Source organism: Populus alba, chromosome 11 (assembly GCF_005239225.2).
Source record: "Populus alba chromosome 11, ASM523922v2, whole genome shotgun sequence".
Taxonomy (NCBI): Eukaryota; Viridiplantae; Streptophyta; class Magnoliopsida; order Malpighiales; family Salicaceae; genus Populus; species Populus alba.
The window spans coordinates 17,611,787-17,630,408 of NC_133294.1; the positions used below are offsets into that span (position 1 = coordinate 17,611,787).

Sequence of the window (18,622 nt, forward strand, 5' to 3'; positions counted from 1 at the left end):
TGGCTTTGTCTACGTGCCTCCTGAGAATTCTTCTTGTAATTTTTATTGACATTTATTTTAGTGTTAGTAATAGAACCAGCAATTCTCACTTTTTGTTTCCGGCAAATTAAGCAAAGCTTAATTCAGACACTGCATTGATGTATCTAGCAACAAAGTAAAGGTTCGAATATTGTCATACTGAAGAAGTTTGTCCAAGATCAAACTTGATCATAAGATCTCCCAAGTGTAAATAATCATATTCAATGAGTTAACACAACATGACATGCTGAAATCCTAACAACAACAGGCTTATTAGTCAGAAATATGAAAGAAGAGCTAAAATAAGTTGCAAAATTGGCATCGTCACTTTTGCAATTCTTGCAACAAATTGGAGTTGACATTGAAACAACCTAACAATGAGGTCCACATGAAGCTACAGCAACAAATTATTTGACAGCTGAAGCAATTATTACGAAATCATAGTTTAGTTTGCCTCTCTGCTGTGAGTTGCACAATGAAGACATTAAATATTACCTCCCTCGCTCTCTGCAGGTGTAAAACCGAAGAAATTGTGAACTGCATCTTGGTAGCGAACATGCAGGCTCTTTATGCAAATAACCAAGACCTTATGCAGCAGCAATTATCTCCTAGAATGTGCAAGCTTTTGACAAGTACACCTCATCTAATTTGCTCCATTGGCATCCTAATAGTTTTATTGGCCTAAAAACATCAACTTGAGAAGGAGTAAAATCTTTTCTTTAGCTAAGAAGTAAGATTGTTTGACATTATCAGGAATGTGTAAACATTAACTTGTTCTCTTTGCTTTCAAACACCAGGCTATGCAAGTACCGTGCATTTGCTGGTCCTGTACTTTGAACCATTCTAGAGAATGCGCTTCCTTCGTTTGATAGCAGTTCCTCTGGGGTAGAATGTTCTAAAACCTGAAAGATCAAAGATTCAACCATGAGTTGAATAAAGAATCACTATAAAAGATGTCAGAATCATGAAAATTGAGAATGAAGATGAAGTTGAAGTCAGTTAGCATAAAAGTTCTTGATGATTCCAGCTACTTCTTGTGGACATTAAATTTTCAGGAATGTGTTCAATAAACTCAAAATTTCCTAGCGAGTGGGAAACAAGTTCTGGAAACTAAATTTGAGAGCATACCTGACCAGCCTTAAGCACAAGAATTCTATCACAGTCAATAATGGTATTTAGTCTATGAGCGATAATTAGCATTGTGCAAGATCTGAATTCTTCTCGGATGGTTTTCTGGATAAGAGCATCAATTCTAACATCAACAGAAGAAGTAGCTTCATCAAGAACAAGAATCTTAGATCTTTGCAACAGTGCTCGAGCGAGACTTAGTAGTTGCCTCTGTCCAACACTAAAACTCTCCCCTCCCTCAAAAACCTTGACACGAAAAGAAAAAAATAAAAAACTTTACAGTTTGCATTACACTATAATTAACTTAATATTGCATTTGCAAAATTATGAATCAAAAACAGTCATTGACTTCAAATCAGCTTTAAATAAACATTATGAATCAAAAACAGTTCAGTGACTTCAAATCAGCTTTAATCAAACACGATGCCATATGTTTACAGAATGTTTGCCCTAAAGGGGTATTTTCAACCACAAGAGCTTAATATTAGTTTTTGTTACACATTCAATGGTTTTTAAATAATATGAAATGATATATATATATATTACAAAAACATTTTGACAGATTAATATTCACTGGCAGAAGATAGTTTGATAAAAGGAAATTTCAAGATCATACCTGAGCATCCAGACCAAAAGAACTATTTCTAACAGCATCCTTCAAATGTGCCCTCTCTAAAGCCTCCCATAGATCAGCATCATTGTGTTCACTGAATGGATCAAGTTTAAATCGCACAGTCCCTATAAGAAAATGGGTGACAATTACAATGACATGGGTGTTGAAAATAATCTATAAAATGCCTTAAACTGGGCAATGGTTTCGCGACCAAATCTCAAGTTATAGATTAGCAAGCTGTCAAGTGGAAGGAGAGAATAAAAGAGAGTAAAAGCATAGATTATCTCTACTCATCTGAAAGTAAAAGAAATTGAACTACCAAAATCCAGTTTTCAGTTTCTCTTGACAAGTACCTGAGAAGAGAACTGGTGATTGTGGTATGATACTGAGAGCTCTCCTCAAATCTGTCAGTCCGAACTTAGTAATGTCACAACCATCAATGGTGATTTCTCCTCTTTCCAGTTCTACGATACGGAACAATGCATTTAACATGCTAGATTTCCCAGCTCCAGTTCTTCCGACTATTCCTAGCTTTTCACTAGGTGAGACTGCAAAGGACAAACCATGTAAGACCGGAGGAAGCTCGGGCCTGTAACGTAGAACAACATCCGTAAATTTAATTAATCCTGACAAAGGCCAAGAAGGAGGAGGACGATTGTTCTTGTCTATGGCTGGAGCTTCGGAGGGTAAATCTATATATGTGGAAACACGCTCAACAGAGTTTAAGCTATTTTCAGCTTTGCTAGCTTGTCTTAGAACATTACTCAACAAATCAGTGATGTTCGAAGTGTAACTAAGAAGTAGACCCATTATAGATGCAAATCCCACATGATTTTCAGTTCTTCCATTCCCCAAAACTGAAAATGACGCTATCAACCAAATCATCATCCCTCCTAAAGTTACCAACCTTATGGCAAGCCAACCATCTGAACTAATAGTTACGAGACTAAATCTAATATTATTGTCCATATACTTCCCATTGATGATGGACATCCGATCATATGCTTTATAAGCACGAATACTTGACAAACCATTTAATGCTTCTCCAAACTGTGCATAAACTGGAGACCTGGTGATGGAATCCAGACGTTTCACTTCACGGGATGTATTCTGTACAACACAGTGCATCAGCAAAGTTATTAGAGCGTGTACATACAATGATGATGAGAAAAATTCTAACATAAATATGTTAATTCAACATTAGCAGAAAATATATGCTTGCAGAAACTACCATGTTGAGTATATCTCTTGATAGGCAGCATGGAAGCTCAGAGCGCAAAGCATATGTCCAACAAAATGGGATCCTATTGGATTTTAGGATGCTTACCCATGTTTTAAATTAACATGTCTTTTCTCCCAAACAAAATCCATAGGGTTACCTCTTATAGAGTTCATCTCCTAAAAGACAATGGTCTAAGGTTACTCTAAATTTGAAGAGACATGCATTTGACTCATTTAAGACCTAAGTGGGCTTATCTAGAAGATCACTCTTTATATGTGAAAGTGGTAAAAACAACAAGAAAATGATACTTCGAAGAAACCACCTCATACAGCATCCCAACCAAAATACTAAAGTTACATTCTTTGCAAAACCCATAACAGTTTCCAAAAAAATAAATAACTAGGGATTTCTCAACATACCTGATAATATAGATAGGCTAAATAAAATAAGATCAGGAGTGGCATTATGGCCCACAATGATATTGTGCTCACAGTGCCTATCAGCACAAAAGTTGAAAGCAACTGCCAAGCTAGGTTTAGAAAATTGTTGGCAGAATTGGCAACGTTACGATCTATTTCACCTACATCCTTCGCAAACCTATTGATTATCCTCCCAGTTGGGTTGGTGTGGAAGAATAGCATTGGAGCTCGTAGGATGGAATCTAGCATGGCATCATGAAGTCTTTTGGATGCATGAAGACTTGAACTGACTAACCAATAAGAGTTTGCTAGTGTCACAGTCACCTGAACCAGAAATACATGAAGTAAGACCACAAAGACCATAGCAATTGCATAAATTCTAAATTTTCTCTCACTACTATGTTCAAAAACAACTGCAAATGAAACAAAAGCAGAATGGATTCACTTATTTCTTTCTTTTTCCTGCTAAAATCATACAAAATGCTGGGCCTCTAAGATATTGATGTCAATCACAGGTTGCAAACAGACCTGACCAAATGATAGAAGTCCATACACGAAAATGAAGTATCCTGGCCTATAACTCTCCAAAGTGCTTTGATTTGTCCAAAAACTCAACCATGTACTTCTTGAAACTCGAAAAACTTCAGTTAATAAGTAGCACAGAAAAAGTATTGAAACCACCCATACACCTCCTAATGCATTTTTGTACCTGCATATGAATATCAAACAGTATGTGTCAAGTACAAGCACAACAAGCTTCTCTTTGAAAAACTAGGATATAATAATGTATCCACGTATCAGAATGATCATCAACAATCAGACAACGTTACTACCAGTAGTTTCCAGCCTTCATGCATCCTTCATGCATAGTGAAGGCTCAACTACATGTCCAGCCAAATCGTACTGGGGTGCTTAAAAGTTAAAACTGCAAAGACTTTGAATAACATGGGAACATCTACAGTAAGTAGTAGGTATCCAACTGGTGCAAAATGATTTTGCATACAAAAGATGAATATTTGAGCATCACTGGTCTTCAGGTCATCTGGTGCTACCTTGGCCACAATTGCAGCATGTAAGTTAAAGATCTGGAAATATGTTTTCAATTTGACTTGCATTGATGCTTCCTTGGTAAATCAAAGAGGGCTTCACCCATGAACTCGATTTTTATTTTGGGGTGTTGTGAGCATCATATAAACATCCATAGGATGGACTCAGAAAAGGGTCTTTATCACAAGGCATTGTTAGGAATTACCAAAAAAAAAATACAATTATTATTATATAGCAAGAATCTTAAATAAGCCCCCTATATTACCTTATCAAAACATTCCAACTGACAACACCTCTTTCTCGTTCTTCTTGCTTGATGAGAATAGACTTCCCTTCTTTTCCTTTCATTGTAGAGCCTGCCTTTTGTGGCAATTCATTTTCCCAATTAGCTTCTGCTTTTGAGCTTTTGTGGTCCAAATTGTCACTGTTCTCCTTTTCTTTCACCTGCTCTTCCATTTTCCCTGCATTTTCCATCAGCTTCTGGAATAGTTCGCTGTTTTTAAAGAGTTCCTCGAAGGTTCCCTCCTCTTTAATCATACCTTCACTGAGAAGAATAATTTTTTCCACTTGTGGAAGGAAATGTAGCTGGTTTGTCACAAGAACCCTGGTTTTTCCTTGCAACCCTTCTTTAATACAACTGTTAAAGACCTGTAAATAATTTGAGATTAGTCTAATGTTTAGCTTAAGAGGAAGCTCACTTTTAAAGTTTCTATGTGTAAAGTTAGTGATTGTCATAAAACACTAGAGTAATATGAAAAGGAAACATGAAGAAATTCTCTCCAGCTCTTATCATGATCTTCAAGAAATAACATTGTTGGAATGAAGTTACAGAATGTTCATTTCATATAATATAAGCTTAATAATAAAGAGCTTCTCATCACCGCAAACCATATCAACATCACTATAAATTAAGCAAGTAGCACTAGTTATCAAATTAACTTTGATATGAACTTATACTGTTTAACATGGCCTAATACCTGTCGGGCAACGTGAGCATCTAAAGCACTTAAAGGGTCATCGAATATGTATATATCTGAATTGGAGTAGAAAGCCCGGGCCATGGAAATTCTTTGCTTCTGCCCACCACTAATATTGACTCCTCTTGCACCTATCTCAGTGAGGTCATGGCCCTGAATAAACAATTACGAGCTAATGATGTAAGAGATATTTTGAATTAAACAGAAGCATTTGGGAGAGAGAAAGGAATTCGCTTAACTGTAAATAAGTCAAGATCATGTTGTAATGCAGTTACATCAATAGCTTTCCCATATCGTGAAGGTTCATATTTTGACCCAAATAATATGTTGTCACGAACCTGCAAGATGTTTTTCTATGTCAGGAATGTGCACCCCATTGAAGCAAACCGGAGAATACTAGAGAAGCAACAAAGATACAAAATATTAAATAATTAGATCAGAGACAAAAATAATTCCAACAAAGTAGAATAAGCTGTAACTCACAGTAGCATTGAAGATCCATGGAACTTGAGGAGCATATGCAACAGTCCCTCTTATAACAACACTTGCATCTTCCATAGGAGGCAGCTCTCCAAGCATTGCTGATATAAGTGATGTTTTTCCTTCTCCAGTCCCACCAACGATTGCGACTAAGCTGCCAACTTGTATGTTTAATTTGATATTTGTCAACGTAGGATTTTCTAGCTGGAGAAAGGATGAGATTTTAAGATTTTTTGGATAGGAAGAATGTCTGAGAATTAACATCAATAAGTCGACTACAAGAATAACGTAATGTTTTTACTGTCACCACTGCCTAACAATGTTTTTAGTATAATTTGTAAAGCAACTATGTTTAGAATACAGAATTCCAGTCAAATGCAAATACAAGAATTTCAAACAAAGTTCATATGAAACTACCCTCCAACCATAAGACCAATTTCTTAGATGCTTAAGCTTTGGAAGGTAACCTTTAAATCCCATGAAAAGTTCCCATTTTCAATTGAGATAGCTGGAATTCCTTGTTCAAGAGGTGGATTTGGTGCTAAAATTCTCTCTTCAGCTAGAAACAGTTCCTCCAAGCGTTGCAATGATATATTTGCATTTACAACCTACAAAACAAGTTACTATTAGACATCTAAGAAAGAATAGAACCAATAAGAGCACTCGTGCATGAATGCAGGGTAGGATCTTAACTACAATACTGATTACAATATGACAAGAATTTTCTTGGAAGCACATAAACAGATTCAATGAAGAACATGAAAAATTTGTCTTGAGATAGAATTATGCAAGAAAATATATAAAGCTAGTACTTTTTTGTTCAGAACTGTGTTTTATACCTGTCCAACTCAGTTTTGGCATAATTAGTAAAAACCTTCTGTGAAAGAGATCTTCTACAAAAAAACACAACCAAATATTTTGGTAACATTTTATTATGGAATTTTATAGACAAAAGTAATTTGTTGGCAAGAAGTCTTTTTTACAAGGGTTCCTAGTAATAAACCTAGTAAGTTAAAAACAAAATTCTTAAGTTTTCAAAAAAAGGAACAAATTCATGCTTTTTGGAGAAGGCTTGTACTTTAGAGCATTTGTGATGTGAAATTATAAAGACTATTGAAAAAAATGCATGAGAATTTCTTTCTTTTCTTGGAATCAGTTAAAATCAAAAGCAACACTGATAACATCATTGAAATTTGAATATCATCAAGCAATATAATTAGTGAAATAGAAAAATTACAGAACCTGGCTCAGTAAGTTAGGAAGCATGTTTAGAGGGTATCTTAACACTTGAAACAAAGAAAGTGATGTAAAAGCCTTTGCCGGGGTCAAGTCTCCACCAAGCGAGGTGAATGTGCCGAATGAAACAAGTGTCACAACAACTGGAATGCTATTCACCATAAAACTGTTGAACTGCAATAGAAGGGCAATAGTCAGCCAATGCACATGTAAGGATGCCATAGATTAAGTAATAGCTGTATGGCAAAATTGCCTCTGATTGCATCTGCATGTGGAGGATGAAGATCACTTGTGCAACAAAAAAGTAATGAATCATGCCCTTTTAAGTGTTTAGTTATTATGTCTCCGTTGTGAATCATTATGATTCTACCAGATTACATCAACTAATATGCTTATTTACACATTCAAGGAGCAAACCATTATGATTCTACCACACTAGAGTAACTGGTATCCATATTTACACATTAGAGGAGCAAGCAAATGATGACATACATGTCAGAAGCATTGTTAGGAGATAGATTTTATCAGTATACATATATAGCTACATGTTCACTATGAGTCTAAACAAAGTATACAAGCTTTTCTTTTTCATAAGAAAAAAAAAAGTTCACATATTTATCATAACACATAAGTATACATGACCCTATAGGTGGTGGGATGTATGATGTAATGTAATTTTTAGCAATTGTTCAAACCCAGGAAAAACCATACTTAGTAGTTAGATCACTTTTACAATTTTCTAGATTTTATTATGAATGTTAATTTAAATGGAACCACTGAAGCATCATGCTTTAGGCATGTTCTTAAAAGAGAAGAAGCAAAAAAATAAATTCCAGTATATGTAGTGTGTCCCATACAGCAAATAGTAATTGGGCACTGCGAAACAAGGACAGCTCATCATTCCGCACACTTTGAACCCTAAATTGAAAGCTCTTCTCCCATGCATAACATCTGAAATATTTCAGTGTACTGTCAAAACAATCACTTTAAATGGAATGAAATTGAAAATATAAGAGCAATTCTTTTTAAACTTAAATCATACTTCACGGTGTCCATGGCAGCCAAGATTTCATTCATGAGGCTGACTCTTTTGTCTGTCCTATGCAATCCTTCCTTAGTTAGTCGTGTCATTCTGTTCAACAAGATTGCCTATCACACAAAAAGATAAAGAGAATTAGAATTGATATTGATGCAATAAAAAAAAAAGGTCAGATACCTAATATAAATGCAGAAATCTATCAAACTATATAAGTAATTAAGATCCTTCTAAAATCTAATGACTTGATACAACAACTCGAAGCATATCACGTGTATTTCCTATCACATGATTTAAGTTTCTTTTCAACCTTCTTCTCATATTGCGAGTTGTCCAAAAAATTATTTGATTGAAACTAGTTCCACTCTAATACACAATCATGTAGGGCTTTTAACTAAAATTTGTAGCTTTTGCAGGAGTTAATTTTCTAACATTTGATTGCATATTTTGACTCAAAATATCTTTTCAGACAGAGAACACAAAAACTTGAAGCGCAAATCACAGTAATATTACCAAACATATTAGTTAACTTACAACATTATGCCCAAAATAACATATTGTTTGGTGATACCCGAATGCACTCCTTGACCTTTTGTAATCAAGTGCAAAGGACACAAAAAGTAAAGAAGCATATGCATTAAATATAACATCCAGAAGAAAAATTGATACTCATTGCAAACACCTTTTTTCCCTCTCTTTTCAGCATTCAAGGCATCTATTTGCACGTTTTCTATGTATGAACAATTATGCACAATATTATATGATACATATTCATCAAAGTTCCAATGTTGGCAAGTCCTGTCTTCAAGAAGTTATGGAGAGTGGGAGTACAACATTGTTTTGAGTTTCATATTATGTGTGAATAGCACAAAAATTATGTGATGTGGAATAAAATGTACCTTCCCAAATGGTATTTGACCAATGGCAAACCAAAGGGCCATTCAAGAAGATTCTAGCCCTAGTACTTTCATAGCTTAGGAGCTAAGCCATCGATTTACCTAAAGTTTATTGCAAATAAACCTTGATATATAAGGAGAACCTTATGCACACTAGAGGTGATAACTATCAACCAAATTAACCATTAGACGGTTCTCTCTAGTCTATATTGGGGCCTTAGAGAATTCTTGTTGTTAGAATCTTATGCGTTTATGCTAGAATATTATGTAATAACTATATTATTGACTTGAAGCTCAATTTATAGGATTGTGAATGTATTTTTTTTATAGGTTACATATAAATAAACCCACACCACTATCACGGTAGAAGCAAAAGTTGTTTAATAAATAGCAACTTGTTGTCTCTCTAGTCCATATTGGGGCCTTAGAGAATTCTTGTTGTTAGAATCTTATGCGTTTATGCTAGAATATTATGTAATAACTATATTATTGACTTGAAGCTCAATGGGATTGTGAATGTATTTTTTTTATTTAAGTGTATAGGTTACATATAAATAAACCCACACCACCATCAGGGTAGAAGCAAAAGTTGTTCAATAAATAGTAACTCGTTGTTTCATTTTGTCTTGTAATATAAATTATATCCTTATAATTTGTATTTTTTTTTATTTTACCACGGTACCAAAGCCATATCCTTATTAGTTATGTATGATAACCTACACTACTGTCAAAAAATTTAAATTGTTAGATGAGGTTTCAAGATATAATGTATATTATTCTCTAACACACCCTCTCAAGTGAAAGTTTTTCGAGCTTGAAACTTACACAGGCGCATACTCCACCTTGATACCATATCAAATAATCATCTTATCCTAAAAGCTTAAGTTGTTAGGTGAGGTCTCAATAAGTAATTTATATTATTCTCTAACAACTATCCTTAAGGTAGATACACAAGTTATTTACAATGCAATTTCAAGTTCACGTATCATATAATTTATCTTCTATATTTTTTTACTTGCATTACGAGTCTCTGGAGGTCAAGACCAACCTTTAGATAAGCATCTGACCACATCAATAAGCATTTTGGAGTCCTTGTAAAATTTATTTTTTATTGGTATTAAATTAGTTATGATCAAGCTAAATGATGGAAAAACATCTACATAGTCAACCCTAACTAGTTCGGGATTGAGGGACACTTGTTGTATTCATATTATACCCGTATAGGAATTTCGCACAAGTTGCATGTTATAAACTATGAAATTAAGACACTACAGATGTTGGTTATAAACTATAGCACCAAGTTTAGCAAAGGGAAGAATATTTCTTACTTGTGTAGGAACCATGATAACAAGCACTAGCGAACCAAAAAGTGAAGCAACACCTAATTGTTGGTAAATGAGAACCATGGACATGGTGATGCAAAATGGAGCGGACCACAATCCATGAAGTAGTAGGCATATTTGCTACAAGAAGCAATGGTGGTGCATTTATATACAATGAGAAAAGAATAAAAATATTGGAAAGGAAATGTAACAGTCAAGGAGGATAAATGGCTCAATGTCCCCTTATATAATTAAATAGGTCTCCAATACCGTTACTATATTTCTAATTATGTATATCATATCTTGTATAGTATCACATTCTCTAATATATTCAATTATCAGTTTTTTAGGTTCAAATTGATAAAAATGTATTTCTCATTCCAAAACTAACATTGAACAGCACAATTATACAAGGACATAATAAACATGATTAGAAATGTTGAGATATGGTTGAGACTTCCAATTATATAACTTCTCAAAAAATATTATTTTGAAAAAAATTAATGACTTAGTTGACTTTAGCGGAAAAATAAAAGATTAAAAGAGATTAGAATAATGGTATTGGTTATTAATATTTGAAATGTTCAACTACGATAAAATAATTACATTCCTTTTAGAAAATTAGTTATTTCAAATGGTTTCCTCCCTCTTCCCTAGTAATTATTTGTTACGTGGAACACTCAAATCCAAGATGAACAAATCAATCAATGCTACCTCCCACCTACCTTGAAAAAATCTTAACAAATAAAAAAAAATGAATATTTAAGAAATAAAAAAAAATTTGAAAATTCTTATCCATTTAGATTTTTTATAATTTTTTTGAAATTAAAAATTACTTTTTAGATAAAAGATTACAATTTTTTAAATTGTTTAAGATAAAAAAAAAAAAAATTTCAAAGTTTCTCGACCATTAAGATTCTTCACAATAAAAATAATTAGAATGTAAGGACATAATTAAGATTTACCAAATTATATAAGAACATATTCAATTATCCATAAAAACAAAAATAAGAAAAAGACAAAATCATTGTAAGCTTCTTTTAGCAAAGCAATTAATTTTGGATTTTGGTAAAAATGAGACTAGAAAGTATCTTATATTTTTTTTTATGTGACTAACATGTGGGTCATTCACTTCTAAATATTTTTATAGTATCTATAATATACAATAAATATTCCATGCATTCATATAATTGTATCATGTTTCAAGTAAACATGATTAAATAATTCTCTTTTTTTCAAGAGATGAACTACTAAAAGCACATTAATAGTTGTTTATTCAGAGCATACCTGAAGTGCATCAGCATCTGTTGTGATCATATTTGTTATCTTCCCTGATGGAAAGTTCTTTTGACCCTCGTGAGTTAGTTTCAAGGATTTACGAAATATACCAGCCACCTGCAAATGAAAAAAGGCTGATATGAAAATAGTTAACTTGCTCAAAAACAGTAGAGTTCGGATTTAGAATGGGCAAGTGGCCACAATTCCAAAGACAAGCAATGTTTAAGGAGATATTTCAAAAACTAGCTCACAAACATCTAAATATTGTTTAAGATATAGTTTTACCAAAGTTGACCGCAGCCGAAAACCAACACGCAGAACATTCTGGTAATACCGAGATTCACATAGCGCACTAAACAACTGAACCAAGTAAATCAACCAATCAATCCATAACCAAAGGTAAATAAAACTCATTGCTCAATTAATGTAAGGATGGAGCATGTAGTGTAGGTTCCAAAATCAATATCCATAACATAATAAAATTAGCCAAGCTTAAAGAAACAAGGTTTGGGGAATAAAGGAAGTGGCTAGCCACATACTCTAGCAAATAAAGTTCGTTTAGGAACATGAAGAATTGCTTGAAAAGAAGTCACAAGAGTAAGCATGGACCAATCAAGCCATGCATTACTAAAACCAATAGCTCTTTCCATTGCGCAAGCAAGATTGGCCGTAACATATATATCTTGGCTTGTTTAAGCCCTTAAATTGGGAGGGAGGTAGAGGGTACCATAAAAATTAGAACTTGGAAATTCTACTATCACAGATGAGTTAATCACATTACACATCCTCTTTTCCTACTTCATTTATATTTTTCACATTTTGATAATTTTGTTTTACATATATATTTACCCAAATCTGATGTGAATTTATCTTCTAAGCATTTGAAAAGAAATATATATTTTCTTCACGGTCAATGAAGTCCCATATCTTGATATCAATAATAAAATGTGATATCAAAGAAATTTGAATATTAATGAAAACATCGAGATTAATAATAATACAGAAAAAAGATGAATATCTCATTATATTACAACAGTTATTTATGTTATATTCCTTAGGATCTTTGTTTTAATAGAAAGCACATGTGGCTAAAGCTTCCTAAGTTTTTAGACTCCATAAATAGGCAACATTATCCAGATCATGTGAGTTCTTGATGCTCAGTTACAAAAAAGAGCGAAGATTGAAATAAAGCAACAAAACAGAGGTAAATTAAGGAAAAGTAATCAAGCAAACAATGAAAATACAATGATAAAAGCTAATATAAAGTTAATGTTCACGGGATGATTGATGTGATTTATGTCATTGATTAATGATAGTTTTACTTCAAGATGAGCTAAACTCCATATTTATATACTTGCAGTCATGTAGCATTCCATGGAAGGAATACAAATTCTCCAAAAGTACTTGAGTCTAAATTGATATAATTTCTTACTAGGACTACTAAATAAGAAAAATGAATGACAGAGATGATCATGATCACAACTTTCACAATAAGCCAGTCCCATTATCAACGAATGCCTAATACAGGTGTTAACTGTGGTTTCAACATTTTGCAAGCGCTAAAGGCTGAATTTATCATCCATAGTGATTAGATTATTATAACATTGTTCTACCTACTAGATCCATGCCCAAATAAAAGGCACCCAAAGATATGTGATTCAACGATGAAATAAACAAAGAAAGTTGCTTGAATGCTAATATATATATATATATATATATATATATATATAAATGGAATATATTATGTACGCCGAAAGATAACACTATGGAAATAACAAGAAATAACATTCTACAGAAAGATAATTAAAATAGATGGAGTGAGAGGGGTGTGTTCAGTTTGTTTCTTAATAGAAATGAATTCCAGAGAATAGCTGAGATAGAAGTCATACCATCCCAAGGAAAATTACGAAGGCATAGACATAACCGATCCAGGCAGGATCTCCTCGTTGCATCGACTACATACACATTTTGCAATAAAAGCCCAAGGTGAAGGAGTTTTGAGTGGTACTTCATATCAAATTTGAGCTAATCAATTGAACTATTTCTATCATAGGAAAAATGTTAATTAATGATCAATTCTTGTATCATATGAAAAATTGACTAGATGTTGAGAGACATTTGGTGTTCATGGAGGATTAACTATCCCATTGGCTCTTGTTTACAAATGCACAAAAGAATATAGATTATGAGCATCGTCAAAACCCTTTTATATGATACCTTAATAAATTCTTACAAAACATGCAACTCTAGCTAACAGCAAAATAGAACATTACATAGAATAAGTTAATGCCAATAAAGGAATGAACCTGCAGGAGGTGGCTCAATACAACAGGTCCCACAAATTCAGAAAGATCATAGCCAATCTACAGGATAAAACAAAAATAACAACAGTATAAGCACCTTATGGCTTATGCCATTAGTAGAGAGTTCCTAAAGTCCACTTTGTTGTGTTTCAATCTCGAACATCAGTTTGAATTGAAATTAGGATAATACCGGAAAAAATAATGCATGGTACACAACTAATAAATGTTCAAAATGAGTATTCCCTGCCATATAATAGTTGAGAGGCTAGAATTTCACTATACATTATGTGTCAAGAGCAATAATAGCACAACATGAAATTTAGAAAATAGAACTAAAAAAAAATCAAACTTCCAGGTTCGCCGATTTCAAACTACAATATAGCAGAAGTAAGAACGATAACTTATCAAGAATTTCAACAAGATAGAGCAAATTAACAACAATCCAAGGAATACGTACCTTAAAAAATCCTCCTAACCAAAACCTACAGAAAATATATAGATGAAAAACAAATAAATTGAGATGGATACAAGCAATAGTAAAAGAAAATCTTTGTTACAAGAAGCCAAGCCATACAAACATTTCATGTATAGTAAGTATTTTTTACAACACCCCTAACATGCTTTACAGGTTTGAACCCCTAAAAACAAACATGCTTTATAGCTTGTTTTGATTCGTATTTCTCATCTTATATTTTTAGTTGTTAAATATGACATGCAAGCCCCATATTTTTCTCAAAAATCACCAAAAAAAAAAGCATCAAGAAAATGATAAAAAATCTCAAGGGTTGATTTCTTGATGATATTTTGAACATAATGTTGGTGGAGGCTGATAATTTCTTGATGATTTTTATTTTTTTTTCATTTTCTTTTATGAAATTTGAACTCATAGGAAAACAAATGTAACTCAAGTGTCATTTGATAGATAAATGGATGAAAGCTAACACAAGGGGTCTAAATCAAACACCTTCTAGTTTAAGAGTTGGAAAAAAAGAGAAAGAAAGAAATATTCAAGGATTTCGATCAAAAGAACTTAATTTCTGGAGGTGTTAGGAAGGCTAGGCCACTACTATAAGCCCATCATTGGGTATGTTTGAAGTCCAAAGAGTTTCAAAATGAAAGGGAATGAAACAACATGAGAATGTAATTCAACTGATACCTTCCCCCCAGACTATTGTTTAGTGCTCTTAAAAGACATGGCTTTGGCCTTTGAGATTCTTCAACCCAACAAGTCTGGAACCTGCAAGAGCTGAAAACATTTATGAAAAAGGGATAAGAGGTTGACCTGAGACTATGGAAAAAGAAGAAGGTGGTGCATACTTGTTCATCAATGTCTCAGTCTGGTCCCATGTGTCTAGCTTCCAAACATCCTTTTCACTAATAGGTCTTTTATTGGCTTGCTTCATGAGTGGAGTCAACCACCAATAAAATATTCCTTGCAGAGGGCAAAGAATCAATATATATATATAAGCAGCTCAAAAATTCAGAAAACCAACTTAGCTATAACTGAAACCACACTTTGACCCCTAGCCAAGTTCATTACTTTTTACTATCTTAAACAACTGCTTGAGAAATAGAACCAAGATTTCTCAAGTCTCTCAGCATTGAGAACAGTAAACAATGAACTACTTACTAGAAAATAAGTTGGCATTCCTCTCGGGACATATTTGCTCCCTTCCAGGAAGTGCTTCATATGCACTATTATCAGGAGACTCAGGTTCCATCATAACATAATCTGAACAAGGATCCAAATTGGGAATATAAACAAGTAGAAGTATCCCAAACAAAACCTGAAACAAAAGTAACCACACAGCAAGATATAATTGAGGTGTGTGTAATATTTGGGAATGATTAAGAAATTTGCCAAGCTAATGAAACAAGATTTAACTTCTATGCCAAGAATTATTGTTAATGTTGGTATACTCTAAACAACTCAATCATCTCAGTATCAATCTGTTACATTCAAAATTCTAGAGTCCCTGGAAAGTCCTCTGTTGTGTTGTAGTTAGACCACAAGATGTGCAGTGACCTATAGAACAAAAGTTGAAACAATTCAATCAAAGAGTTAAGAGACTGTCAGGCAGTTTGAGAAACAAAATTGTATCTATTGGCTACTTTAGCATCTGGATATGACTAAAAGTTTCAACAGGCTCAATTCTATGATCTAAAGATGCCTACATCCATGGCTGTCCACTCCCCACATTTACCAACAGAAGAGAAACCGGACAAAGCTATGTTGATGAGTATCAACACAGCCAAAACAACTGCAGCTTTCATGTCATTCTTACGAACTCCAAAATTTTAAAAAACTCCCAAAAATGTACATAGAAATTGCTTATCAGGTGCTACATTTAAAAATGTTGTTGATTTGGTGTATAAGGCAAGCCAGGCTAGGCTCTCAAGTTGTAGTTTCTTCCAAGTTTCAAGACCAAGGCAAGTTACTTTAAAAGAGCTAGATATGTCCACCTTAGCATGAGCATTTACCAGCCCTATTCTGAAGACCATTGAATGGATGATAGGTTAAAGTAGCAAGAAGAAAGATGAGAATATTAGAAGAGTTGATATAGTCTATATTGTTTATATTACATGAGAAATAAAAGAAGGCTCCGAACCTGGCAGAAAACTGTGCTCAAATACATATAGAATATAAATCTGCATTTGTAAAAGAACTGTAATTTAGTGCTGCCCCCAACATCTATCAAGAGGATATGAACTCCAGAGAATAGCTTTGTTAATGTTGCATGCATTCTTATAAAAAAATACCCATGAAATTATCTTACTCCAGCCAATCCAACCTCATCGCAAATTGCATAAATGCTAAAAACATGCTTGCTGAGGCTTGTACAGCTGTAGTACCAGTTCCCATAAAATAGTTTATTTCTGCCAATTTTTTAGCCTGAATTGTGACATGTATTCCCACACACACGCTCACGCTCACGAGCAATTTCAATCCATTTTATTCAAAAAGATGCCAGGACATCTATTCTTGTTCAAAAATTCAGTTTCTAATTTTTTTCTTTCCTCATCTCTACTGTAAGAAGTTTGGCAGCACAGATTGTCATTATGGTCATCATTACTGTAATTTTTTTTTATTTCCCTTGAAGGCTACTATTCGATTTAGCAACACATATTTTATAAACTAAGTAATTACACTTGTAAAACCAAAGAAATGGTTATCCATTCAACAGTACAATGTGTAGCTTGCCTCTTCTCTTGATAAACATAATTATGTCAAACACCTTAATAACGCAGAAAGAAGATGGGGCTCTAGCACAGAAACAAAAATACTCTAATTAAATGACACTACAACCTCAGGGAAAATACCAAAAAATAGAACTTGGTCGAGTTAAGTTGATGAGGGAATGGAAGAATGACTGACCTACTGTCGTAATCATCACTCACTGACAGAGTGAGATTGAGCATTGCCGCTTCCCCTACCAACACATAAATGACTCCAAACCGCACATACCATCGAAACTGTTGAATGTATATTCTTGTTTCCAAACCAATCATAATAAGAGTGGAGCACCAGGAAAGGGCCTCAACAATCAAGGAGACCATCTGTAAAGGACAGAAAATCTACTTAGCAATATACTAAGAAGCCAGTGTTCCAGCACAAACAATTATCAAAAGACATAAGCATGTAATCTTCCAATCGAACAAGTTAAATACAGATTTATTTAAAAAGAGAAAGAACAAAGCAAAAGAAAGAAAAGTAGCAAATACAAGATTAGAAGTGAAGTTTTATCTTTGACAGAAACATTAATGAGAAACCTTACTCGTGTACCTCAAAGGGAGCGAGAGCAGTCTGCCCATCCAGATTGAAGATTGAAAAATTCATAAACAACCTGAATAGAGGCTGGACTGTGCAATAAGCAGCCAGCAATCCCAACAAGTAATTATAGTAATTTGTCCTGAGACAATAGTGTTGAGCTTTGGAATTTTTGTCAGTAATCAACCATATTCGATACAAACAAAGGCCAAGAAGAACCAGATGAGAAATGCAAATGACTAGGGAATCAACAACACAGGGTGTGTAAGCACCAAATGCATTGTCCACTGTTGTTGCCCAAACCCCATTTGGCACAGGTCGACAATACCAAACCAATGCCCCCCCACCCATCTTTCCCCACCGCCCCTACACAAACCAAAACCGCTTAATTCTTACCTTATTTGATTAAACAGAGAGAGGAGAAGAAAAGAAGAAGAAAAACACAACAAAATGAGCAGTAGCAACAGAACACAATGCTAAGAAGAATAGCAAGGTATATAGGCTACTGAAAGAAATCAAAAACAACATGGATAGTTTAATGAAAGAAGGGTCAACTTACTGGTTCAGATGCTACTGTAGGTATTTTGAAGAATCAAAGATACTTGAGTTTTTCATTGAACTTTAGAAACATCAACTAGGACTAGGACTCTGGAGTTTTTCCTGCAATTACAAAAGACAATTAAGGAGGACGAAAATCAACGATAGCAATCATTACGTATATCAGGGAAATTATTGTTTTACCTTTCATTATTTAACTTTTAAAGCTTTATTTAAAATATATATATATATATATATATATAGTTGAATTATATAGGTATCTTTATTATGAAAAATTATTATTCTTGACTTGACTTGAGAACTTTATTTGTTATATTTTA

At 33.7% G+C, this 18,622-nt stretch overlaps 1 protein-coding gene across 8 annotated transcripts; it reads right to left on the reverse strand.

Moving 5' to 3' along the window:
- Window positions 1-316: 316 nt before the first annotated feature.
- LOC118031424 (ABC transporter C family member 12) lies at window positions 317-18,454 on the reverse strand. Of its 8 annotated transcripts, none has more exons than XM_035035839.2 (27): window positions 18,304-18,454; window positions 17,760-18,110; window positions 17,352-17,533; window positions 16,585-16,624; window positions 15,606-15,762; window positions 15,293-15,407; window positions 15,132-15,212; window positions 14,433-14,457; window positions 13,979-14,035; window positions 13,562-13,627; window positions 11,958-12,032; window positions 11,682-11,789; window positions 10,401-10,535; window positions 8,183-8,289; window positions 7,998-8,091; window positions 7,147-7,314; window positions 6,372-6,512; window positions 5,908-6,108; window positions 5,664-5,762; window positions 5,425-5,577; window positions 4,713-5,095; window positions 3,929-4,109; window positions 3,401-3,724; window positions 2,113-2,869; window positions 1,763-1,884; window positions 1,147-1,392; window positions 317-920 (listed from the first exon to the last, which is right to left on the reverse strand). In XM_035035839.2, the coding sequence occupies exons 2-27, from the start codon at window positions 18,093-18,095 to the stop codon at window positions 768-770; spliced, it is 4,506 nt and encodes a 1,501-aa protein (XP_034891730.1). In that variant the 5' UTR covers window positions 18,096-18,110; window positions 18,304-18,454; the 3' UTR covers window positions 317-767. The 8 variants fall into 8 exon arrangements, with proteins under 8 accessions (XP_034891730.1, XP_034891729.1, XP_034891732.1 ...); XM_035035838.2 differs by having other exon boundaries at window positions 15,132-15,221; XM_035035841.2 differs by lacking the exon at window positions 10,401-10,535 and having other exon boundaries at window positions 15,132-15,221.
- Between the last annotated feature and the right edge of the window lie 168 nt (window positions 18,455-18,622).